General features: G+C 53.5%; 1 protein-coding gene across 1 annotated transcript; it reads right to left on the bottom strand.

Moving 5' to 3' along the window:
- Window positions 1-10,658: 10,658 nt before the first annotated feature.
- On the bottom strand, window positions 10,659-11,252 carry LOC127339414 (uncharacterized). The gene has a single exon (XM_051365274.1). It carries the CDS (start codon window positions 11,250-11,252, stop codon window positions 10,659-10,661), a length of 594 nt encoding a protein of 197 aa, XP_051221234.1.
- Window positions 11,253-20,007: the final 8,755 nt, after the last annotated feature.

The following is a 20,007-nucleotide window of genomic DNA, read 5'->3' on the forward strand; positions in this document are numbered from 1 at the left end:
CGTAGTAGACCACGGTGGCTTTGGCGACAGGACATGAGAGCTCAATGAGGAGTTGCCGCAGCCAGGAGACCTCAGCAACCGCGTTAGCAACAACCCGGTACTCTACTTCGGCGCTGGAGCGAGAGACCGTGGGCTGTCGCTTAGACGACCAGGAGATGAGCGAAGGTCCGAAGTAGACGCAGTAGCCAGACGTGGAGCGACGCGTGTCTGGGCAGCCGACCCAATCGGCGTCCGAGTAGGCGACGATGTCCGTGGCGGTGGAGGCGTGGAGAGAGAGACCGAAGTCCATGGTACCACGAATGTAGCGGAGGATCCGCTTGACCGCAGCCCAATGAGGATCCCGCGGAGCGTGCATGTGAAGGCACACCTGCTGAACAGCATACTGCAGCTCGGGGCGAGTCAAGGTGAGGTACTGCAGGGCACCGACGATGGAGCGATAAGATGACGCATCCGTGGCCAAGGAACCGTCTGTGGCGGAGAGCTTGGACTTCGTGTCGACCGGCGTGGCCGCGGGTTTGCAATTAAGCATACCTGCGCGGTCCAGGAGCTCATGGGCGTACTTGCGCTGATGAAAGAAGAAGCCGTCGGTGCGACGTACGACCTCGATGCCGAGGAAGTAGTGCAGAGGCCCCAAGTCCTTGAGAGCAAACTCAGCGCGAAGACGCTCTGTGAGCTGTCGCATGAGGTCCGTGGAGCTGGCCGTTAAGATGATGTCGTCGACGTAGAGCAGCAGGTACGCGGTGTTGGCGCCGTTGTTGTACACGAACAGCGATGCATCAGAGCGGGTGGAGCGGAAGCCGAGTTGGTGAAGAAACGCTGCGATGCGCTGGTACCAGGCGCGTGGGGCCTGCTTGAGCCCGTATAACGAGCGCGAGAGCAGGCACACATGGTCGGGGTGGGCGCTGTCGACGAAACCAGTGGGCTGCTGGCAGAAGACCTGTTCCTCTAGATGGCCGTGAAGGAAGGCGTTGGAGACGTCCATCTGATGCACGGGCCATGCACGAGAGACCGCGAGCTGAAGGACAGTGCAGATCGTCCCGGGCTTGACAACCGGGGCGAAGGTGTCGGTGAAGTCGACGCCGGCGCGCTGGCGAAAACCACGAACCACCCACCGCGCCATGTGGCGGTCGAGAGTACCGTCCGGATGGAACTTGTGCTTGAAGACCCACTTCCCGGTGATGATGTTGGCGTGAGGGGGGCGGGGAACAAGCGTCCATGTCTGGTTCCGCTGTAGGGCGTCGAACTCGTCACGCATGGCCGCAAACCACTGTGGGTCGCGGAGACCAGCCCGGGCAGAGGCGGGCAGGGACGACGGTGTGGCTGGTGAAGGCGCGAAAGTCGACGCGGTGCAGACATACTCGTCCGAGGGGTACCGCGTGCTCGGGACGCGAATCCCCGCACGGGCGCGCGTGAGGGGGCCCATCGCCGGTGGCGGAGGAGGCGGAGGCGGGGCCGGAGGCGAGGCATCGCCCGAGCTGGGGCTCGAGGGCGACGCGGTAGAGGGCGCAGATGACACGGCGGTGCTCGAGGCAGTGCTCGAGGGCGACGCGGGCGGTGTCGGGGGCGAGGCAGCGGCGCCCGAGGCGGGGCTCGAGGGCGCCACGTGTGAGCCTGAGGCAGTGCTCGAGGGCGTCACGGGAGGCGTCGCAGCTGGAGTAGAGGGAGCGCGCGGGAGCGCTGCCGAGCCAGGGACCTCCACCAAGGTAGGGCCGCGACGCCGCGGACTGTTAGTCGCGGGAGGAGAAGTCCTCACCTGTTCCTGTGCAATTGGAAAATAGTGCTCATCAAAGTACACGTGCCGGGACGTGATGACGCGATGAGAGACCGGATCATAGCAACGGTAGCCTTTGGTGTTAGCCGGGTAACCGAGAAATAAACACGGAATGGAGCGAGGTGCGAGTTTATGAGGGGTGGTGGCAGCGGTGCTAGGGAAACAACGACAACCGAAAATGCGGAGACCGTCGTATGAAGGGGGTGAGCCAAACAGGAGGTTATGGGGTGTGTAATTCCAGCGAGGGCGACACGGGCGTAGGTTGACTAGGAGGGTGGCGGTGGAGAGGGCGTCCGGCCAGAACTGGGGGGCATGTGGGCGTGGAACAAGAGGGTACGGACTGTTATCACCAGATTTTGGACAAATCCAGAGGTGGGCCGTAAGAGAGATGGGCTTGGAAGACTACACGTGGAAGATCTCTGAAGCGGCCTTGCACGGAGAATTTGGGCTAGTTTGCCCGTGTATCTTTAATTATAGTAGGTTATGTTTTAGATCAAGATTAGAGTTTGTATCGTGCACGGTGGGATATTCCCACGTTAGAAAGTCCCCTGGACTATAAATATGTATCTAGGGTTTATGGAATAAACAACAACTCACGTTCAACCCAAAACAAACCAATCTCGGCGCATCGCCAACTCCTTCATCTCGAGGGTTTCAATCAGGTAAGCGACATGCTGCCTAGATCGCATCTTGCGATCTAGGCAGCACAAGCTCCACGTTGTTCATGCGTTGCTCATACTGAAGCGTCTTTGATGGCGAGCAACGTAGTTATCATAGATGTGTTAGGGTTAGCATAGTTCTTCGTATAACATGCTTACGTAGTGCAACCCTTGCATGTCTAGCCGCCCTCACGCCTATCTCAGGTGTGGGGCGGCACCTACTTGTTCATCATCTAGTAGATCTGATCCGTTACGATTGCTCCTTGTTCTGCAAGGATTAGTTTAATATCTGCAATAGTTAGGCCTTACAAAGGGGGGGAGGATCCAGCGGCACGTAGGGTGGCGTTCGCAAGTCCTAAACAGGATGTTCCGAGGATCAACGTCATGTTGGTTTTTAGGCCTTGTTTAGGATCGGCTTATGAGCACCGTGTGTGGCCGCGAGGCCCAACCTGGAGTAGGATGATCCGATTATGCGGTGAAAACCCTAAATCGTCGTAGATCTCATTAGCTATATTTTGATCAAGCAGGATCACCAAGTATTCGTGCACCCCGTACGAATCATGGGTGGATCGGCTCTTTGAGCCGATTCACAGGATAACCTGAGAGCCGATCGAGGCTCGTATTTAATGTTTACGTGTATGCCATGCAGGAACTAAGCGAGGCATCCCCATCACCTTCCTGACCAGGTCTAGGTCAGGTGGCACGCCCTTGCACTTCGCATCGCCGCGTGTGACCAGAAGAGCATTGCGGGCCGTCGCTCGGAGGGGTCTCAGCCAGCCGCAGCTCTAGGCTCTTCCCGGCTCTACCTGTGTTGACAGGCCGCTGCCCGCCGGTGGGTTTTGGCAGTCAACACATTCTGGCACGCCCGGTGGGACAATCGTCTACATCAACCACATCGCCATCTACATCTGAGATGGCGGCGGACGGCACGCCAGTCACCTACGAGGAGCTGCCCGCCGAGCTCAAGAAGAAATATGACGAGATCAAGGTCACCCTCGAAGCCGACCTCATCGGCTCTTTTCAGAGAACCCGTTCCCATGGCATCAGATGGAAGGGATTCTCATCGCAAGGTGCACTCGATGGGATAGATCTCTCTGCCCCGTCGGAGGAACGCACCAGGGGCCTACGGCAGGAGATCAACTACTTGGTGGCTCACTCGCTACACCGCCACTCTGAAAACTTGGTCAACGTGTTGGAGCGTCTCGCTCTGCGCGTGATCCAGGAGATTATGAGCCACCAGTACTCGCCGTCAGGACCAGCTCTCGGGACGCATCAAGGAGAGTTGCCACTCCAGTCCCGTCCACCGCTGCCATATGCGTTGGCAGCACCACCTGAAGTGCCGGCTACACCGGCATTCGTCGTCTACAAGATTGGTGGTGATCCTAGTGACTACCAGTTCTTGACCGAGGCGCCTAAGGAGATCCCTCAAGGGTACGCGTGCACGTATGTGCCAGATTGTGGCAACTGGGCACTCTCAAACCAGGCCACAACATCAGGGACTCCGGCGAAAACAGGAGAAACGTCAGCGACAGAGCTTGAAAAGCAGACGTGGCTAACTAAGTACGCCACCCCGACGAAACTCCCGAGCCCAGCTCCTGCAGTTGGCTCAGAGCTGGAAAAGCAAGCATGGCTGGCTAAGTACGCCACCCCGGCGAATCTTCAGAGTGCAACTTCTGCAGCCGGTCTGACGGATCAGATCAGTACCATACTGAGAGACCAGTTCGGCATGGTGCCGAAAAGAAGGGCAATCGGCTATTCCAAGCCGTACCCTGACGAGTACGAGATGATCCCGCTGCCACCTAAATATCGGCTCCCTGACTTCTCCAAATTCAGTGGATCAGATGACTCCAGCTCCATCGAGCACATCGGCCGATATTTGGCGCAACTAGGACCGGCTTCAGTGTCGGATCAGCTACGCATGAGGCTCTTTTCACAGTCCCTCACAGGATTGGCTTTTGGATGGTACACCTCTTTGCCAGCAAACTCCATCCAGTCTTGGAAGCAATTGGAAGAACAGTTCCATATGCAATACCATTCAGGAGCTTCCGAGTCTAGTATTGCCGATCTAGCACAACTACGTCAGAAGCGCGAAGAAACGGTGACAGAATACATCCAGCGCTTCAGGAATCTTAGGAACCGATGTTATTCGGTTCGTATAACTGAAAAGGAAGCAGTCGAGTTGGCAGTAGCTGGCCTTGCAACACAGCTCAAGGACATGGCCTCCCAAGCAGATTATCCCTCGCTGGCGCACATGGTTCAGAAACTATCAGCATATTAACAGCGCCACCCAGACCTGTACCAAGACAAGTTCAAGCGTGCAGTAGTCATGGTCGATACAGAGGAAGGTGAAGTGCCTGCGGGAGACCAAGAAGTAGCAGTGGCTGAATGGACTCGGGGAGGGACCCCTGTGTCCTGCAAATGGGTAAAGCCACCAGGGCCGCCCAGGGGATTTGATTTTGACGTGACCAAGACTGAACAAATCTTCGACCTCCTGCTCAAGGAGAAACAGTTGACGATTCCTGAGGGTCTCAAGTTCCCCACGGCGCAAGAGCTGAACGGAAAGCCATACTGCAAATTCCACAACTCGCTCTCCCATGCCACCAACGACTGCAGGGTGTGGCGTCAGCACATCCAAGCGGCGATAGAGAAGGGGCGTCTAATTTTCAACCAGTACGCCATGAAGGTCGACACCCAACCCTTCCCCGCCGTTAACATGGTGGAAGTCACCTACCCTGAGGGTTGCCAGCCAGGTCCCACGTTCAGCATCAACATGGTAGGACCTGGGAACCACTCTGGCAAAGATGGAGATGAGGGCAGCTGCTCTCATAGCAAGGACACAGAGGAGGCCGCTCCACGCGATCGGCTCCATTATGATGGCAAGCGCTACGCCACAGAGGGAGAAGTGAAGAACATAAGATATCAACGACCTCTCTCTGATCACCTCCTCAACAAATATGTGAGTCAGTATGACCAACGCCGACGGTCCAACTATGATGATGAAGGAGATCGTCTGGCTAGAGAAGCCAGAAGACATCGTCGGCAGGATCGCGATGAGGAGGAGCACGAGCGCCGTGCCACGGACACATCAAGGGAGCAAGATGACAACGCCAGACACTGGGACTGCCCTTTCTTCAGACACTGCTGGGATTCAGGAATGAGCCGATTGCCCACAATCGGCAATTGCCCAGAATGCAACCAGAAGAAGAAGGAGGCAGCCAACGTGTCTGTGTTCAAGCGCTTAGGGCCTCTCCCGCCACAGAGCAAACGTGCTGAGTCACCTCGTTGGGCAGATCTTGAGGATTCCGAAGACGAGGGACTAGAAGAAGAAGAAGAAGACAGGTACCACCGTCCAAGGTGGTGCCCTGACGGACTCAGCCGTTCACAAAAACGCAGGGTTCAGCGGTTGCGCGGCCTGGAGGAAGCCGAAAGGTTATACTTGCACACGCTAAGGAAGGCACGACCTGATCTGGCTGCAAAGGTTCAGCGAGCCCTGGATGAAGAGGGTCGTCCACGGAGAATGGAGTGGCGTCCCAAGCAAAAGAAAGCCGATGATGAAACATCGGCTGGCACAAACATGGTGCTCGTCTTGCCGACAGAGCCTAGTGCTCCACGATTATACGATGCACTCAAGGTGGACGACAGCAGGCGCGTCAAGTCAGAGGTTGGGTTGGTTTTATCCAGCCTAACCGAGTAGCAAGATTAAACCAATGAGCAAACCGGGTGAGGCTGATCCTTGTGATCGGCCCCAAAAATTTATGGAGGGACATTACAAAACCTTCATCGAGCAAGCAATGTGGAGGCCGATTCCAGCAATCGGCCAAAATTATCTTCTGCACATATTCTGTTTGTGGTCAGCAACGATCTACTGGGCAGCGGTCACGTCGGCAGATGAAAGTCAGCATGAATCTTTGCGAAGCCGACGTGCAAGTGCAGTGCCCTGACTAACCGTGAAAGCCGATATCTGCAGTCATTTGGCAGATTCGGCTCGGGGGGCATATAGTCAGATGGACATATGCAGATAAACATGTGCAGACATGCGTGCAGTGGAATATTGGGGGCCGATTCATTCTAAAAAATCGGACATATGCAGATAAACATGTGCAGACATGCGTGCAGTGGAATATTGGGGGCCGATTCATTCTAAAAAATCGGCCAAATAAAAAAAAAACAAAGGTTTAGCCGATGCAGATACGTGGCCATCGACTTCAGAATTAAGAAACGAAGCAAGACCGGCATCGACGGTCAGTGACCTACAAGGCGCGGAGTAGACTGAAGAAGCCCGGGGGGCAGCTCACCCTGAAGGTTCTCTGCTTTGGGGAGCCGATTTTGTTGAAATCGGCTAACTCTGCGTAGGCGGCACATTCGGCTGATCCATTACTGTTCTCGCCTCGACTGAGACTCGGGGGGCAGCTGGCTGGTGACTGCTCTGTTTTGGAAAGCCGATTGGAGTCGCATCGACTGGCCCTGCATTGTGATCTCCTCTGAATCGGGGTAGGAGGCCGTCAGTTTTTACAAGTTTGGACCGTCTTGTCGCTGCAAGAGGAAGAAAGGGACTAGATTCTCAAAATAGCCGATGAATAGTCATCGGCTAAGGGATTGCGAAAAATTGTGGTCAGATACCAAATCGCAGCCTGAAATTGAGAAGTTCTTGGCCTACAAGCTTATCGACATGAGGGTCCGGCTTCATGGGCGTCCAAAAGAAAAAATCCGATACATTGCTATCGGTCTTGACAAGACAGGCGGAAGGAATGAAATTGGGGCAATTGAAGGATGAATCAAAAGAACAATTTCATTAATTCAGAGGAGCGGCTTTACAAGAAAGAGCCGATTGGCTCTCAAAAGAGGGATCTAGTACCTAGCGCACTACTACGACTAGTCCTATTCTACTAGTCGTCGCTGTCCTCGTCGTCACCGCCGTCGATGTCGTCGGCGCTGCTCCCAGGGAGCTCCTCGTCGCTGCTACCCCAGCCCTTGGCCGGAGCCTCTTCCTCCTCGTCATCATCATCGTCCTCGCTGTCCGCCCAGGAGCGGAAGCGCTTGGTTGGCGGGTACCCGGCGGAAGAGGAAGATTCATCTTCCTCCTCCTCTTCTTCTTCGTCGTCGTCATCTTCATCCTCGCTGTCCGCCCACATACGGGAGCGCTTCTTCAGCGGGAGCTTGGCGGAGGGGAAGGTCTTGGCCTTCGCTACTTCTCCTTCTTTCTTCTCATTATCGGAGGGGAGGGGGTTCACCTCGGACTGAGGCTGGGCCTCGTTCTTCTTCGGCGAGAATGGGGGGAAGAGGTTTGAGAAGGAGGAGGAAGAGGAAGACATGGCTGGGGGAGAAGAGGGTTTTTTGGGTGCCGATGGCTGGAACAGAGGAAGGGGATGAAGAAAGCTAGTTGATCGGCACAGTTGAATAATGAGAAGCCTGGTGGAAATTTAATGTCATTACAGTTTCCAAGGAGATGACGCCGGAGCTATCGAATTTTGCAGAGAAGCTGAGAAGACAGGGCATAATGATAACGGGTACTGCAACAACTCTGCTCTGCCACGACATGACCCGACGAAGGAGAGCATAATGATTTTGGAAAAATTATTTCCAAAACCAGGGGGGCATGTGTTATCACCAGATTTTGGACAAATCCAGAGGTGGGCCGTAAGAGAGATGGGCTTGGAAGACTACACGTGGAAGATCTCTGAAGCGGCCTTGCACGGAGAATTTGGGCTAGTTTGCCCGTGTATCTTTAATTATAGTAGGTTATGTTTTAGATCAAGATTAGAGTTTGTATCGTGCACGGTGGGATATTCCCACGTTAGAAAGTCCCCTGGACTATAAATATGTATCTAGGGTTTATGGAATAAACAACAACTCACGTTCAACCCAAAACAAACCAATCTCGGCGCATCGCCAACTCCTTCATCTCGAGGGTTTCAATCAGGGAAGCGTCATGCTGCCTGGATCGCATCTTGCGATCTAGGCAAAGCACAAGCTCCACGTTGTTCATGCGTTGCTCGTGCTTGAAGCGTCTTTGATGGCATGCAGCAACGTAGGTATCATAGATGTGTTCGGGTTAGCATAGTTCTTCGTATAACATGCTTACGTAGTGCAGCCCTTGCATGTCTAGCCGCCCTCACGCCTATCTCAGGTGTGGGGGCGGCACCCTGCTTGTTCATCATCTAGTAGATCTGATCCGTTACGATTGCTCCTTGTTCTGCAAGGATTAGTTTAATATCTGCAATAGTTAGGCCTTACAAAGGGGGGGAGGATCCAGCGGCACGTAGGGTGGCGTTCGCAAGTCCTAAACAGGATGTTCCGAGGATCAACGTCATGTTGGTTTTTAGGCCTTGTTTAGGATCGGCTTATGAGCACCGTGCGTGGCCGCGAGGCCCAACCTGGAGTAGGATGATCCGATTATGCGGTGAAAACCCTAAATCGTCGTAGATCTCATTAGCTATATTTTGATCAAGCAGGATCACCAAGTATTCGTGCACCCCGTACGAATCATGGGTGGATCGGCTCTTTGAGCCGATTCACAGGATAACCTGAGAGCCGATCGAGGCTCGTATTTAATGTTTACGTGTATGCCATGCAGGAACTAAGCGAGGCATCCCCATCACCTTCCTGACCAGGTATAGGTCAGGTGGCACGCCCTTGCACTTCGCATCGCCGCGTGTGACCAGAAGAGCATTGCGGGCCGTCGCTCGGAGGGGTCTCAGCCAGCCGCAGCTCTAGGCTCTTCCCGGCTCTACCTGTGTTGACAGGCCGCTGCCCGCCGGTGGGTTTTGGCAGTCAACACGGACGCAGTCATTTAGAGTGCGTAGGACGCGCTCGGCGCGGCCGTTCTGCTGGGAGGTGTATGGGCAGGTTAGGCGAAAGATGGTGCCGTGGGTGGAGAGGAGGGTGCGGATGGTGGTGTTGTCGAACTCCTTGCCGTTGTCAGTTTGGAGGGCAAGGATGGGACGACCGAACTGCGTAGACACATAAGAATAAAAGGCGGTGAGTGTGGAGGCAACGTCAGATTTCTTACGAAGAGGAAAAGTCCAGACAAAGTGAGAAAAATCACCGAGAATAACAAGATAATAAAGAAAACCAGAATGACTCGGTATAGGGGATGTCCATACATCACTATGAAGTAATTGAAAGGGAAAAGATGCAAATGTGGATGAAGTACTAAAAGGAAGCCGAACATGTTTGCCTAGTCGGCAGGCGTCACATGAGTGAGCCGCCATTTTATTACATGAAAAGGAAAAGCCTCTCATTATTTGATGGAGCGAGGTGGAGCTGGGATGGCCAAGACGAGCGTGCCAAAGGTCGACGCCGGCAGAGAGCGCCCGAGGTGCAGCGTGAGTGGAGGGAGACGGCTGAACGGGGTACAGGTCGCCGGGACTCTCACAGCGGTGCAAAACCATCCGGGTACGGGCGTCCTTTACAGAAAAACCAAACTTGTCAAATTCCACAGTTACAGAGATATCACGAGAGAGAGTTTTGACGGAAACTAGGTTCTGAACAAGTTGTGGTGAAACTAAGACATTATTAAGAGACAATGGTGTAGAGTTAGAAGGAAAAGGAGTGGAGCCAATATGAGAGATGGGAAGACCAGCACCGTGACCGACGATGATGCGAGAGGAAGTGGATGTCAGAGATGAAGTGGAAAGGTTACCCGGGTGAGCAGCCATGTGTGCGGAGGCTCCGGTGTCCATGAACCAGTCGCCACCGCCAGAGTAGGCGCCCGGCGAGGGGGCGTGCTGAAGGGCGGTGTACAGCGCGGGGTCCCAGTGGGCAGTCGGGGCCGGCGGCATCATGCCGCCGTAGGGCAGGCCGGCGGGAGCATAGGGCAGGCCGGCGGGAGCCTGCGGTGGCGCGGCCATGAAGGCCTGGTGCGTCGGCGGGCGGGGGCCGATGGTGCCGGGGACTGGGGGGGGGCGCGGAACGGGCATGGTGTAGGCGTGCACGACCCCCGTCCAGGGGTTGTGTCCGCCCGCCCATGGCGGAGTGGGGTGAGAGTACCCGGGGCGCGGACCGACGATGCCGGGGCCGCCGTTGTTGCCACCACCACGGCCACGGCCACGGCCACCGCCCCCTCCTCCTTGGTGTTGTTGCGGCTGAGGCGCAGGTTGTGGAGGGACGGGGGTGGGCGCCGGTGGAGCTCCTCCGCCATGAGGAAGAACGCTGTTGCCGCTGGCCCATAGAGCGGTGTGAACCGCCCGGGTGCGCACACCCTTCAGCCGCCGTTCCTCCAGCCGGAGTTAGTCGACCGCCCGCTCGAACGTAGGGTTGGTCATGAGGGTGAGGTTGGAGGCGGCGTTGCCGAGGTCCTCGTTGAGGCCGGCGGTGAGGGTGGAGAGGAGGAGCTCGTCGCCAATCCGGAACCCAAGGTCCTGGAGCTCGTCGGAGATGGCCTTGAGGCGCAGGCAGTAGCCGTCCAAGGTTTGATCGCCCTGGGGTGTGCCGAAGAATTCCTGCTGCAAAAAGACAACACGTTGGAGCTTGTTATTGGTGAAGAGGCCGTTGATCTTTCGCCACACCGTGCGGGCATCATCGCCTTCCCTAACGACGGTCTTGAAGATGTCCGGCGAGACGGTGAGGAAGAGCCAGCGGATGGTGGTGGCGTCGATGGCCAACCAGTCGGCGTCGCAGGCGAGGAGGTCGGCGGTGCCGTCGACGTGATCGCGCAGGTTGTACTCGCGGAAGAGGAGGTAGAAGTACGTCTTCCAGGCGAGGTAGTTGGCGGCGGTGGTGGACAGCTTGACGGGGACATGGTCGGTGATGGCGACGGCACGGAGCTGGCCGGGGTCGGGGTTGGAGGAGTCGGCGAAGGGGTTGGAGCTAGGGGTTGACATGATGGGGAAGGGGAGGCGGCGCGCGGCTAGAGAGGGAGGAGAGGCGGCGCGGCTAGGGTTTAGGGGTGGGGGGTGTAAGGGTATTTCACCCTTATCCATTATTTTGGTAACGATGACACCGTGCTAAAGTATTTGTCCTAATATGTTCATAAGGATAATCTCAGGTATTAGGCAATGAGGCGTAAATGGTGTATCAAAGGAACAAGAAGGCTAAAGGAGACCCCCCATTTCAACAACAATCAAAAAGGGGTTACAGGAGAAATCCGGTCACCAGCCCGGTCCAACCGGGCGGCAACCGGGCTCCAAAGGAGGAGCCAGCAGATCCGGTTTGCGCCCGGTCAACCGGGCTCCTGACCGGAGGGTCCGGCGCTCCGTCCGGTCGACCGGGCGGCAACCGGGGAGCAACCGGAGAAGCGCCAAGACACGCAAAGGAGCCCCGGTCTCTGATCCGGTCTGACCGGCCTCACGACCGGGCTGTCCGGTCTGTGGCCCGGTCAACCGGGTTTGTCAAGGAAAAATGCTGAGGTGGCAAGTGGCAACGGCCAGATTTTGAAGAACACTATAAATACCCCTTCTTCTACCTTGGAAGGGTTAGGCAACATACTACAAGCTGTTCTTGAGCTCTCTCTCTCTTACTCCATTGTTAGAAACACCAAAAGCCTCCGATCTCCCTCCTCCTCCACCCAAACTCAAATCCCTCCGGGGAATCACTAGAGGAGGACCCGATCTACTGTTCTACCAAGCCAAATCTCATTCCCCCTTGTATTCATCGAGAAGCTTGCTTCCTAGGGTTCCTTGGAAACCCTAGGTGGGCAAGAGGAGTTCGGAAGCATCCGGGCTGTGGATTTGCTCCGGGCAAGATTGTGAAGGTTTGGAGGCTACCTCAAAGTCTACCACAAGTGAGTGAGCTATTCCTTCGTGGGATAGGCTCCGGAGAATAGGGTGAGCCTTCGTGGCGTGGGGAATCGTTCGTGGGACCTCCACCCCTCCAAACGTGACGTACCTTGTTGCAAAGCAAGGGAACACGGGAATACATCCTCGTCTCCGCGTGCTATCGGTTATCTCTAAGGCCATCAACTCTGACGAGCTTGTCTTGTATCACCCAAGGCCATCAACTCTGACGAGCTTGTCTTGTATGAAGCCACAAAGTACCGTTTTGTGGTTCAAACCTTGAAGAATCTGGGATTGTATGACCTTGTGTGCCTCAAGCCTGATGATACCCAAGATGATCCTACCTTTTGTCCCCTCCTTGTCCGTCAGTTTCACTGCACCGTCTTCTTCCATGATGATGAGGACCGCACTCTCACCTGGATGACCGGCAAGACGAAGTACTCATGCTCCTACTCTCAGTTCCGTGCAGCCATGGGTTGTGGTGATGACAGTGATCCAGGGTACAAGATTCATTCACGGTCCAGGCTTACTAGGGGTGACATCTCTTTTTGCTATCCTGCGAACCCTTCGCCTGGACCTCCCACTATCTCTGGGATGTACTACTCCTATCTGGTACTTGCCAAGCTGTTCCGTGAGAACCTCATCAGCAAGTCTGGCGACCACAGTGAAGTCCGGAACTATCACCTCAACTTGATGTACTATTGTCATCCTGATAGGGTAAGGAAGATTGATGGCTGTGATCTTATCTACAGTGAACTGAAGAGAGCAATTATGGACCGCATGACTCCCAACTACGCCCAGTATGTTCAGCGGCTCATCAACTACATTGTTCCCGCTCCTCGGAATGTTATTGGTGAAAAAGTCATCATGGACCCATTCAGGTTCCCCATTCAGGAGGCCACTCGTCCAGACGTTCCCTCCATGATGCCCAACACTGAGCGCCGTTCCAAGGCACACCATGATCATGATGCTAGCTCCAGTCACTCTCGGCGCTCCCAGCATGGGGCCGCTCGATTCTTCACATGCATGTTCCAAATGTGCAAGAACAGCAATGATGTTGCACATCAGACCCTTTCTATGACCCAGGAGACACGGAGGCGCCAGAATGAATTCATGGCCTCAAGGAACCACTCTGTTCCTCCTCCTGGACCTGAGATGGAGCCTGTGGTAGCACCTCAGTGGGAGATGCCTCTTCTTACCGATGAGATGCTCCAGAACTTCGACTTCTCCGTGTACGCTCATGGTGCTCTTCCTACTAGGACTGCTCGTGCTCCCACTCCTACTGCTGATGATGCTGATGATAATGCGAGTGATGATAATGCGGGTGATGATGATGCGGGTGATGATGATGCACGCGAGAGCTCCTCCTCGCTTGGGTTTGGTCACTACTGATGGGTGCGATAGCATTTCTCCTCTTTTCTTCGCCTTTTTGGTGTTCCGATGCCAAAGGGGGAGAAGAGAGTAGAGTCTAGACCACGGAGTTCTTTGATTGCCACAAGCCATGGGAGTTGCTTTATTTGGATTTTATATGGCTTGTGCTTGTTTACTTTGAGTTTTTCAAGAACCATTTGCTATTTCCAATAATTCGTGTATGGATGTGTATGGACGACTATTATGTGTGCTACTCTATGTTAGGATGATTATGTGTGCTATGCTTATATATCTTGATATGCACATCTCCATACCATGCTTGTTTCCTAAAGATATTGGGGGAGCTTCTCATGTTTCACAAATGGTGCACTTTGCATTCAAACGCAAATTCTCCAAGTGCACACATTATGGGGGAGCTTTCGTAATATCTTATATGGAATCAAGGTTTAGAGCTTATCATAATATCTATTTGTGACTCTAGCTCGGTTTGTCATCGTATACCAAAAAGGGGGAGATTGTAAGGGTATTTCACCCTTATCCATTATTTTGGTAACGATGACACCGTGCTAAAGTATTTGGCCTAATATGTTCATAAGGATAATCTCAGGTATTAGGCAATGAGGCGTAAATGGTGTATCAAAGGAACAAGAAGGCTAAAGGAGACCCCCCATTTCAACAACAATCAAAAAGGGCTAACTGGATATATCCGGTCGACCGCCCGGTCCAACCGGGCCAGCAACCGGCCAGTCCGGCGTGCTGGCCGGTCAACCGGGCGGCAACCGGGCTCCAAAGGAGGAGCCAGCAGATCCGGTTTGCGCCCGGTCAACCGGGCTCCTGACCGGCGGGTCTGGCGCTCCGTCCGGTCGACCGGGCGGCAACCGGGCGGCAACCGGAGAAGCGCCAAGACACGCAAAGGAGCCCCGGTCTCTGATCCGGTCTGACCGGCCTCACGACCGGGCTGTCCGGTCTGTGGCCCGGTCAACCGGGTTTGTCGAGGAAAAATGCTGAGGTGGCAAGTGGCAACGGCCAGATTTTGAAGAACACTATAAATACCCCTTCTTCTACCTTGGAAGGGTTAGGCAACATAATACAAGCTGTTCTTGAGCTCTCTCTCTCTCTTACTCCATTGTTAGAAACACCAAAAGCCTCCGATCTCCCTCCTCCTCCACCCAAACTCAAATCCCTCCGGGGAATCACTAGAGGAGGACCCGATCTACTGTTCTACCAAGCCAAATCTCATTCCCCCTTGTATTCATCGAGAAGCTTGCTTCCTAGGGTTCCTTGGAAACCCTAGGTGGGCAAGAGGAGTCCGGAAGCATCCGGGCTGTGGATTTGCTCCGGGCAAGATTGTGAAGGTTTGGAGGCTACCTCAAAGTCTACCACAAGTGAGTGAGCTATTCCTTCGTGGGATAGGCTCCGGAGAATAGGGTGAGCCTTCGTGGCGTGGGGAATCGTTCGTGGGACCTCCACCCCTCCAAACGTGACATACCTTGTTGCAAAGCAAGGGAACACGGGAATACATCCTCGTCTCCGCGTGCTATCGGTTATCTCTAACCGAACTCCTTACTTGTGATTTAAACTGCCTGAGAGAGCCTTCGTGCTCGAGATAGTTGTATCTTCATATAGGTTGCTTCACCTAGTTTGCATTAGGCTCATCTTTATATTCCGCAAAGCCTAATATTGCAAAGAAAGAATTAAAATTTGTAGAAACCTATTCACCCCCCCTCTAGGTTTACCATCTCTATACTTTCAGGGGGTGCGGCGCGCGGGGGAGAGAGGCGGCGCGCGGCTAGGGTTTAGGATCTAGGAGGTGTCTGATACCATGTAGAGAGAGATGCAATGCTCGATGTATTGATCGGATGCATATGGCGGTACATATATAGGCCACGTCCTCGACTATACAAGGAAGGAGGCGGGCCCAATAGTAAATACAAAGATATGTATCGCTATACAATAACTACAGAGGATACACATCCGGATATACAAGATATGTATCTCAACACAACCTTTTATTGCTATATTATCAATTAGCTATTACAATAAGTTACACCTCATGTGTCACATAAGGTCAAAACATATATCGGTCATCGTAAAAAAAAGACAACATATCAAAATGCTATTTGAAGATCAAAACTCCAGCTGCAGCGGCTGTATATATCACGAACGACCGTCTCCAACTGGTTGTACCTAATATCCAAATCCTCCAGCTTCTCCGTAGGTTGTAGGTACGACCGCATACAGATTCAGTGAGTAGCCAATGGTATGAACTGCATAATGGAGCAAGATTTTGTATAGTTAAAATTATAACCATTTCTTGTATTCCACATAACCCATAAGAAAACGCAAACTCCTCGGATTTGAGCTTTATCATTTTTAGCGACTCACCTCAACCAATCCTCTAGCGGACATGTAATAAACAAATGTTGATTTTTTTTTTTTTTTTTTTGCAGCCAGAGCATGTGAGACATGATTCAAGGGTTTTGGAAACCCTAGACACCACCAGCTCCAAGCCCCTTATAATTTGTTTACTACTTTCTTTGCAGGCTGTCTTGTGCTGCTGGCTGGTAGATTTGCACGAGGACGTCAGTCAATAATGCGCTGCGTCGATCGACGAGGATCATCAGATGAGATGAGATGAGATGAGATGAGGACCCGACCCATCTCCGGTATCCTATGAGCTACCCGTTTGGGCACTCCATTTGATCACACTGTTTCTTCCTGTGACAGCCTGCCTGCGTGTTTATCCGTAGCGTAATGGCGTCGCTGTCCTTCATGTGGTTGTGGTGCGTGACCGCGTGTAATCCTCAGAATCAGAGACTTGTTCGAGCGAGGTGCCGGCAACCCAATCACCTGCACAGATTTGGGATAACTACCACAAGCATAGTAGAACTTTTCCCCAGACGTTTTCCGTTCTCCATTAATCGCTGATGGATGTGTCTTTTCCAGCGAAATCTTTGGGTTTATGACAGCGAAAACCATGAGAGGGCCGGGAGCAGGAACCAGCTCCGACGCTCTCATGGCCGCGTATCCTCCCTACACACCTCATTTTCACGCCGTTGCCCTCTCACAATCGTGTCCCGCGCGTGCCGGGATAAATCGAGGCATTTGCGAGCTTGCCGTTGCTAGTAGCATCGATGGGCGGCTGGAGCGCGCGGCGCCCGTGGCGGCAATGGCGCGGCGTACATGTACATGCCGTGACAGCGGCGGCCGGACGTGCTCCTCCTCCCGTGTGGGGTGGGCTCCCACGCCGTGTCGGGGGCCTCCGGCGAGCGACAGACAACCGGCGCGCAGCGCGTCTGGCCGGTCGACAGGCGGAAGGGGGACAGAAAGGTCGGCACCTGCCCCACGTATCCGCTCAGGGAGCCATCTCCGTCACCCGTCGCCTCACCCCTCCGTCGTTTCCTCTAGGCCCGCCTTTCCGACGCATTCCATACCAACACCCATTTTTTCCTTTTCGCCGTCAGAAACCAAGTTACCGGCGACGTCGAGCGACCGTCCATCGGGCTTCATGCACCAACCAGTTCACCGCCGTCCAAACGGGTATCGTCGGCTAGCTAAATATCTCTGCCGGACATTTACTCCAGCGAGTGACTTGGATGCCGCTGCCACCGCCAGCTAGGACTCGACAAGGAAACTCTGTGCATCCATTCAAGTGATGCCACCAATTCACCAAATTGATTGTTCTTCACTGATAACCCATGGCGCCCTGTACATTGCTCATTCATTCAGTCAGCCAGCAGTGGCTCGATCGGTGCCCACTCATTCTGTTTGCTTATTCACGCATTGATTCCAAGCAGACTCAGTAAGATAGTATCTCTGAAATTTCTCGTCTATGTAGTGTGCGTGAGCAATGCACAGTTGTAGTAGATTGCAAGCAGGGTTTTGTTCCCAGCTTTCAGAGAGAGAGAGAGAGAGAGAGAGAGAGAGAGAGAGAGAGAGAGACTGATGCAGTCATGCTGAGATGGCATCTCTTTTGTCATGGCCTGAGAAGTACTGGCTCTGTGCAACTTGCAGCTGCCCCCGAATGTTAGTTGGGGCTAATGGGTGCCTCCTCATGGCATCTTGTCCCTGTTTGCATCAAGCAGGATCCCAAAGGTGAAAAGATCCCTGCAGATCTCCACAGTCTCCACCAATTTTCTCCCTTCTTTCATTCAGGAAGTAGGACAAGCACCACAAAAGGGTCTCTCCCTTGGCTGCTTCCCATCGCCTTCGCCCCCTCTCTTGTCCTTGCAAGCCCCAAACCCCCCTGGCTCTACCCTACATGTACAACAATGCTGCATATAACATGTATGCACATACAGTTATGTACACACACACCCTCCTGCCAAGCTTCTTCTTGCTCATGTCTCATCCTTCTTGTATATGCATGGTCTGGTCCATCTGGTGCTAACTTCTTGCTTGGAGAGCATGCATGCATGTACAGTACAGCAGACATTTCCATGTACAAGAGTACAAGCCAGGTGTGTCCTACGCAGCTTGTAGAGATGCATGCACTGCACATCCATGCCCTATTTCCTCCGGTGGCGTATGCATACGTACATGCATGTCCACCCATTCCTTGTGTGCATATGTATGTACACGCATACCAGCACAAGATCAGGTTCTCGCTAGTTTTAATTATACACATGCTCCTATCATTTGACCAGCCTGGCTGGCTAGCTAGCTACTGGACATGCACCCTCTCAGCCAAATGCCAAATTAACCTCAGGACAAAATGTAATAATTGACTAATTAACTAGTAGCCTAGTACTGATTCTACTGAATAATCATCAGTGATAACAAAAGAAACATTTGATCAGTGGCCAGGCTGCAGCAAGAAGAAACAAGAACACCACGTCCTGTTTCTTCCTCTGTTTATTTCTGCCTCCCATCACAAATTTTCTGCCCCTAAATTAACCGATTAGCTAACACATTGACCATGCCCTCCATCATCGTCGCCAAGATTCGAGCGGAAGCTAGGCTTTGGGTGTTAGTGGCTGCAAAGCGTTTGAGTTGTATTATGCCGAGGGAGTAGGATTTTCTTTAGGGGCACCACCCTATAGCTCTTCGTTGTCTTAGAATTTTTTTCCTTAAGTAATGAGATGAGCCAAAGCTTTTTCCTCCGTTTAGAAAAAATAAACCCATTGATCTGGTTTTACTGCCCTTTTGCTTCTCAATGATGAAATGATTTAAATCCTCGTTTGGACTTTCAAAACCTGAGCACTGTTCTGGACATATATTATCACATCTTCCAAGAGTATGGAGGTTATATATGATCCTAGCTACTTGGGCAATTCTACCAGATCACATCTTCAAATGCCAAATTAACCTCAGGACAGAATATAATAATTGACTACTGCGGTGTTGTCTGCTCTGTCTGTTCTGTCGATCTCCAAGGGGACCGGAGAACGATGCTTTGGAAAGCAAAGGAGAAATGCTCTGGGGGCGATTGCCAGGTTGCCTGGGACTATGTGTGTCGGCTGCGATCTGGGGGCGGACTCGGAGTTACTGACCTTGGCCTCCAAAACAAGTGCCTCCTGCTGAAAGTATTGCATGGTTTGTTCACGGGGCGAGACTCTCCATGGACCAGGTGGGTGAAGCGCAGCTACCTCAGTGACCGCCTCCAGGTTGCCACCCCACATGCAAGTGCTTCCAGTCGCTTATCCCCCTGTACCGCTCCATTACGAGGGTGGAGCCCCGCGATGGACGCTCCATTTCGTTATGGCATGATTCTTGGACCCCATTGGACCCCCTGTCAGCGGCCCTCCCTGCGGCTTTCTCTCATTGTCTCTGCCCCCTCGCCACCAACGCTGATACCATGGGGGATGGGGCTGTGGAGATCCCACTTGTTCACCGAGTGTCTGCGGCGACCACGGGCGAGATGGAATTTATACGTGCTTACCTCTCACATATCTCCCTCACCATGTCGACTGATGTTCGTACTGTTGCTGTTGGCCCCTCCGCCAACTTCGTCACATGGAACGTCTGTTAAGCTCTGCACTCCTCAGGTTGTATCGCACCTGGTTAGGACATCAACTGGGACTGTTTCGCACCTCACAAAGTGCGGGTGTTCTTCTGGATACCGCGCCTCCCAAAAACCAGGACACGTGCGACGCTATACCACATTGGTTGTGTGTCCACTCCGGACTACCCTTTTTGTCCCGGCCAACCTGAAAGCATCTCACACTTGTTTGTTGGCTGCCCCGCCTCCTCCCCTTATGGAGTATTGTCTCTCCCTCGGGGCGTCCCCATGCTGGTGCTGATGTGTCGTCTTCTCGACGCCCTCTTCGAAGACCTGCTACCCATGCACCCGAAGTCGCGTAACACTATCATCCTTGCCCTATTGGGGTCCATCTAGAAATCTCTCAACATAATGGTTTTTGAAGCGGATCTCATGTCTACTTCCCATGTGCTCGCTATGGTGGTCGACCACCTCCGCTTGTGGATCGTCCGTGCCCCCTTTAGGGTAAACACGGGCCCCTGGCTTGGTGTCGGTGTATCTCTTAGATTTTCT

This window comes from Lolium perenne, chromosome 3 (assembly GCF_019359855.2).
Source record: "Lolium perenne isolate Kyuss_39 chromosome 3, Kyuss_2.0, whole genome shotgun sequence".
Taxonomy (NCBI): Eukaryota; Viridiplantae; Streptophyta; class Magnoliopsida; order Poales; family Poaceae; genus Lolium; species Lolium perenne.

Bases quoted from the DNA above. Each gene is read 5' to 3' on its own strand.
- LOC127339414 (XM_051365274.1), bottom strand. From the start codon at position 11,252: ATGTCAACCCCTAGCTCCAACCCCTTCGCCGACTCCTCCAACCCCGAC.